This window comes from Rattus norvegicus, chromosome 2 (assembly GCF_036323735.1).
Source record: "Rattus norvegicus strain BN/NHsdMcwi chromosome 2, GRCr8, whole genome shotgun sequence".
Taxonomy (NCBI): Eukaryota; Metazoa; Chordata; class Mammalia; order Rodentia; family Muridae; genus Rattus; species Rattus norvegicus.
In genome coordinates this window covers 49,203,613-49,210,331 of record NC_086020.1, presented here as the reverse complement: position 1 = coordinate 49,210,331, position 6,719 = coordinate 49,203,613, and the positions used below count along the sequence as shown (strand labels likewise).

Sequence of the window (6,719 nt, the reverse complement as noted above, 5' to 3'; positions counted from 1 at the left end):
CTCCAGTATTAGCTTATTTTTCAAATATTCTGAAGAATGAGTGTGTATTCTTTTATAATAATGTGAGTTATTTGACCAGGACTGTTTTGAGATGTATCCTAGTGAGATAATAGGTACAGAAGACTCTCTCTCTCTTTTTCTTTTGGTTTTATAGAAATATTTCCAGTGAATTTGATATGCTACATTCTGGTCTCTACTTGGTTTATAAAGTGTCAATAGAACCATAGAAATAAAAATCACATGATACAGCATGTTACATGTGTAGAGAACCACATGTCTTTTATTAAATGTTCTAATTCTAAATATTAATCTTAAAAGTCTGTTGTTTTCTGCAGTTACGTTTCACTAGTTAATGTTCTGAATTCTTCCTACTGTTTTCTCTAATCAGTAAGGATACAATCATCTAAATAATATTAAAAATGTTCTCAACATGACAGAAATTTTGCAAAAGACAAGCATAGGAGCTTAACTAGTCACCCACTGGCAAATGTTAAACTCTAGTTAAATCCATGGTGACAGAGTCTCCCCAAGAGTAGCAAAGCTGCTCAGGACAATGACAATCTCCACTCCTCAAGCCTCACTTTGTACACTAGCTGAGACCAGTCTGTCTGCCCAGTGGCATACATAGCTGTATCGTGTTTGCTTTGCTGAATTCAACTACTGCAGTGTACAGTGATCTAGAAGGATCAGATATAGGGCTGAGATGCCGATGTTTTCTCTTATTTCAGAATATTGCTCTTCTTTATAATTGCTTTATAAAGTCAGACGACCAACATATAGTGAGCCAAGACTACTCAGATCCTTGTCCTAGGGAAAATGCAGTGCACAGAATATTAAGTATTTAATCATAAATAGTGCATTTTCAACTACTGAAAGATAAAACTAATGTTATAAATATTATGAGTATATATAATCATCTATTTAATATATAGTCATTCAGATATATGTGTATTATATATTACATATAGTATAAAATATATATTATACATAGACATGTATAGACATTATATATATATATGTTCTATCCATGTTCAATAACTAGAACTTAGAACAATTTTTTTCTTTGAAAACAAAAAATTGCTAATTAGTTTAGTCTTAAATTTGATGTTTATATTTTAAAGATATATGTTTATATAATTAAATATTTTGTGTCTGTTTATTATTTGTATGTCTCCCTCTTTCTCTCTCTCTCTGTCTCTCTCTGTCTCTCTGTCTCTCTCTCTCTCTGTGTGTGTGTGTGTGTGTGTGTGTGTGTGTGTGTGTGTGTGTGCATGAAGGTATGCTATGTGTGTAGAGGCAGTCATGGAGGCAGCACCAGATTCAGTGGAGGTGAAGTTTCAGGTGGTCAAAGCTTTTCTATGTAGGTACAGGAAAGCAAACTCAAGTCCTTTTTAAAGAACAGATCTTTAATTAACTCCGTACTGTTATAATATCAACTTGCAACCCACTTGACTTTTGCATATGACTGTATCATGGTCTCTAGATCACATGGCTTCCTGTTTCTTTAATGCGTTCAGAGTTAACCGTGAGACCGTCTTCCTATGGGTCAATGACGACAAATTGTAGTGCAGTATAGCTATCTGGGGACTGTGGAATAATTTCAGTGCTGTGATTATGTTATGATGGCTGCAGCTATATTGCATTATTAGCACTGTGTGTCTCATGGGAGACACTGTAGAGTTTATTTTAGAATTTATTTACTACCTTACTTCTGTCATGTTTAACTAAAAGAAAAAGCCAGCAAATGCTATTTTCTAGACTATTCTGCTTTAAGTTTTTTGCAAAATTTTATTTCTGTAATAAGAAATCCATATTTTTATTTTTGATGAGAATTATTGTTGAATTGTAAATTGCATTTTATTTTTTGTTTTGGTTTCATTGGAGACTCAATTATGTCATGTGATTATTTTGGAAACTGTCTTATGAGAGGATGTTTGTCTGTGAACAGACACATGGTGTGTTTTGAAGCATCCTGGTGAAATGGCTTATTTTGTCTTGCTAGAGTGAATTTTTGAAGAGACATGTAATGTTTGGAAAGAGTATAGTTATAACTCAACAGACAGTGAACGACGCCATTACATTGGTTTGCTTTGCCACTCTTTGGTGGTCTTCGCTGGGCTTTGCTCTCTGCTCTTCACGCATGGCACTGTGGCATTGGTTAACCTTGCCTTTGTAGTCTGATTATCTTTTGTCTTAACTTTGTAGAGAGAAGTACAGCAAAGAACACCTCATGATAGTCCAGTAATGACTTCCTGCTTCCACAGACTCAGGCTGTTTAGAAGAGCATCAAGGTTTCTTTTGGATTAAACTACTTGAATGGTGTTTTTCAGTGGATCAAACTATTGTTGCTGATCTATGTGGACATAAAACATGCTGATATCATGACAACAAAGATGGGAATCATCCAAAAGAACTATTTCAAAACAGGTCCACATCCCCCTTTACCCTTTTAACCTTTTATTTCCAATACCTCTGGTGTGTGATGGGCTAGAAAAGACGTTAAAGTGTTTAGGAACCCTTGTTAAAGTAGGTTAAGAAAATCTAAGCCCACAATTTGTATCGTTATACAATTTTAATTTTTTACTTAGTGTATGGGTTGTAAAAATAATAAAAATAAAGTAAGAATAATCAAAAAGATTTAAGTAGAAATGTTAATAATTCTTAAGAGTCAAAATATCATTTAAATATTGAAGCCTCTAAAGTTAATTTAAGAAACTTAGATAATGGAAAGGATGGGTATTTTTTACCAACACATTGTTATTATACTATATCTATTTAGAGATGAAACATAAATATACCTTATGTTAAGAAATGTGAATTTAAGCATTTATCTCAGTAAGCTTTTCATACATAAATAGTTTATTTAACTAATTACTTAAAAATTATTTTCCCAATAGAATCAAATAACTTTTTTATTTTTCATTTGTAGCAATGCTATTATGATGAATCTTTTGTTTACAATTCTATTTAAATGGACAGATAAATATTCACATAGCCAAATCTTCAATTAAAAGAGTGAAAATTTTTCTCTAACTTTTGAGCATGTATTTTGCAAATTTACCCTTAAGAATATAATGGTCTGAAGTCACCCAGCCATAGTAATATGTATGAGAGTAAGTTTGCTAGTGTTCAATATGGGCCTCTGTGTTATTTTTAATTATTTTATATGAAAGCTTTATTAACTTTAAAATATTTATTTAATTATTATACAATGTAAATATTTTTATATAATTATTGTCATTTCTCTGTATTTGCTTCTTTATAATATTAACTACTTTTTTCTAATAATGTTAGATTTTCTTTTTTTAAGTAATAAGAATTCCTTTTATATAATAATAATGTATACTTTTTTAATGTTTTGTCCAAAAGAGCTTCCTAGCCTCCATTTACTGAGCTGTTGATGATGGGTTTAAAGCATAGATGCAAAGAAATTATGTACTAATAAGTTTATGCACAATACATTTTATCATTTTGTCATTTTGACAATGATAGAAGAAATAAAATCATATGTAGTTTATATTTACTTCTCCGAATGTAGGAACTTAATTTTGAAATATGTATTTTCTTATTATTAAACTTAAATCACATAACTTCTCTTAATACTATCATTAACTTTTATTACATATGGTATTTCTTTTAAATTTATGCAATTTCCACATACAATCCTCCATACCTTGTCTCCATGTATATATATATATATATATATATATATATATTATTAGTACTTCATTTTGGCATGGACTGTAGCAATTTCATGGCCTCTATCTCAATTCATGAGTGTGCCAGCCTTTCCAACTCCAACTATTTATAAAGAATCCTGTAGGGGTGGTTCTGATGCTAAGGTGCTGTTCCCCAATTGGTTCTTGATTGGTCAATAAAGATGCCAGGGTCCAACTGCTGAGCTGAAGGAAAGAGGCAGGACTTCTAGGTCCCTACAGGCAGAGAGAGATGGAGGAAAAGAAAGGGAGATTTCACCAAGCTTTGGAGGGAGAAAACATGATCTCTGGTGGAGTGACCGTAGGCTAGTTCCCCAGGTGTGAGATTAGAAACATAATTAAACTGAGGGCAGATTTAGAGTACTGAGCTGGGAGTGAAAAGAGGTGTGAGATAGCCAAGGAAGGCTTAAAAGAGCTCAACAATTGATTCAATAAGGCAGGTTCAAAATAAATTATTGTGTATGTGTTTTTCATCCACGGATCTGACATAATCTGGGTGGGTAGCATGGTCAACCCAGAGCTTAAAACAGCATGGGAAAAACTATATACTACAATCCTTTAGTGAAACACAAAAACATACTTTTTTTTCATTGAAAGTAGAATTTTTTAAGACCTAGGAATGGTAGCATATGCCTTTAATTCTAGCACTCCAGGAAGAGGTAAGTAGATCTCTGAGTTTAAGACCTGCCTGACTCCTGACCTAAATAGTTAGTTCCAAGTCAACCAGAACAAACAAAAACAAAACAAAAAACAAACAAACAAAAAACCAAAAAAAGAAAAAAGAAAGAAGAAAACGAGATTTTTCCCCTCCAGACCCTCCCTACCCAAATTCTCTCTCTCTCTCTCTCTCTCTCTCTCTCTCTCTCTCTCTCTCTGACACACACACACACACACACACACACACACACACACACACACACACGAATATAAACAGGCATCTAAAATAGTTACAGCTCTTCTCCTTTCCTCTACCACCATGCATACTAGACCTGATTCATATTCTCACCATGACTTCTCACAAGACATTCAGAATCAAGCAATTCCTGGCAAAGAAACAAAAGCAAAGTCGTCCTATTCCTCAATGGATTTGGATGAAAACTGATAACAAAATCAGGTACAACTCCAGGAGAAGACACTGGAGAACACAGCTGGATCTGTAAAGCTTCACACAATGGCAAGACTGGGGGTTTATACTGAATTGTGATCATCAATCAGTCCTACCAGATAGATATCAACATTTTTTTCCTTTTTTTTTTTCTTTTTTTCTTTTTTTTTTTTCAGAGCTGGGGACCGAACCCAGGGCCTTGCGCTTTCTAGGCAAGCACTCTACCACTGAGCTAAATCCCCAACCCTTAGATATCAACATTTTTAATCTGGAGACTTACTTGTGTTTATGGTGATTGTCCAGTAAGAAACTTTAAAATCTTTAAAAAAAACCACAGTTATAAGATAAAATAAAACTAGAATAGAACAAAAGAAATAGCACAAGAAAACAAAACAGAAAAAAGCACAAGAAACACATATAGATACTGAGTCATATACATTCATACACAGAAAACAAATGAAAGCAAACATTGTATCAGCAAAAAGTTTATAATCTTTATAGGAAAGACTCAGACAAGTATTTATGAGACAAAAACTCCTCCAGAAATACGACTGACTTCATTCTGTGCTTCTACTTCTGGGCATGGGGACTGACTGCTCTTAAGTATGTTTTGTATACCCAGTACAACTCCTTTAGAGAAAACTTTTCCTTTGCAAATGATTATCAATTGAATATAGCTTCTGGATTATGGATGGGATTTGTGTCTACTTCCCCTCTCAGCACTTAAACCTATACAGCCCTTATGTGACTGCCACACTCTCAGTGAGTTGACATGTGCTGGGTTCCATTGTGTCTAGAAGACCTTGTTTCCTTTATGTCTTCCATCCCTACTGGCTTTTACAGTCTCTTTACCTCTTCTTCTCTGGGATTACCTGAGACACTAGGGGAGGAATTTGATGAAAAAATCCCATCTAGGTCTAAATATCACAAGGTCCATCACTCTCTGCACATCGTCGAGTCATGGGTGCACATATATTTGCTCCCATTTGCTGTAGGAGACACATCTAACCTGTTAACCCACCTCTCTGTGTACCTTTACTAGAAAATCAAGTTCTTTTTTTCAAGGGTATATATATGTTCTGTTTATTTTTATTTACTTCACAGTTTAGGAGAGGTTACCAGGGCCATTTCAATGATACTTAGTGGCTGGAGAGGCTCGGGCAGAAGTCCGAGACTTGCTGGGGCAAAGCGGAAGAGTATCTGGAACACCATGCATATCCCAGACATCTGAAGGCTAGCAGTTTGAAAAGACTCCGACTATGGCACAGTAATGGCATCAAGAAACTCCGGTCACAGAGATACGAATGTCTTAAGGGGGTTGACTCCAAGATCCTGAAGAACATGTGCTTGGCCAAGAAGCGTAACAAGGAAGGCCTAAGGAAGATACAGGCCAACAATGCAAAGGCTGTGAGTGCTTAAGAAGAGGTTATCAAGGCCCTTGTGAAGCCTCAAGCCATTGAGTCCAAGATGCCAAAGGGCTCCAGCCGCAAACTCAGCCGTGTGGCTTTCATCGTTCACCCCAAGCTTGGGAAGAAGATTCGAAGCTACATGACCAAGGGTTGTAGGCTCTGCCAAGGAAAGGCCAAGGTTCAAACCAAGGTAGAGGCCAAAGCTTCAGCTAAGGCCCAGGCTTCTGCTCCAGTTCAGGATCCCAAAGTACCTGGGCCCCCGTGAAGGCCCCATAGAAAAGGCTCCTGACACTGTGACGACAGATAGACTGCTATGACACACCCATCTACACATTAGAAAATCAAGTTCTTGATAATAGTGTTTAAAAGCCACTGCTTCCCATACTTACTATGACATGATACTGAATACTAAAACGTGTTGAGTATTTAATACACATAAAATGTTTTACATGCACATCAAGGTGGCTCAGGTAGTGGCACAGATTGCAG

At 35.4% G+C, this 6,719-nt stretch overlaps 1 protein-coding gene and 1 pseudogene across 1 annotated transcript; both read left to right on the top strand.

Moving 5' to 3' along the window:
- The first annotated feature begins 4,723 nt into the window (after nucleotides 1-4,723).
- Nucleotides 4,724-4,876, top strand: Rpl39l5 (ribosomal protein L39 like 5). Its single transcript, XM_008760742.1, has one exon. The coding sequence runs from the start codon at nucleotides 4,724-4,726 to the stop codon at nucleotides 4,874-4,876; it is 153 nt and encodes a 50-aa protein (XP_008758964.1).
- A 632-nt stretch (nucleotides 4,877-5,508) lies between these two features.
- Rpl29-ps16 (ribosomal protein L29, pseudogene 16) lies at nucleotides 5,509-6,495 on the top strand (annotated as a pseudogene).
- The last annotated feature ends 224 nt before the right edge of the window (nucleotides 6,496-6,719 follow it).

Bases quoted from the DNA above. Each gene is read 5' to 3' on its own strand.
- Rpl39l5 (XM_008760742.1), top strand. From the start codon at position 4,724: ATGACTTCTCACAAGACATTCAGAATCAAGCAATTCCTGGCAAAGAAA.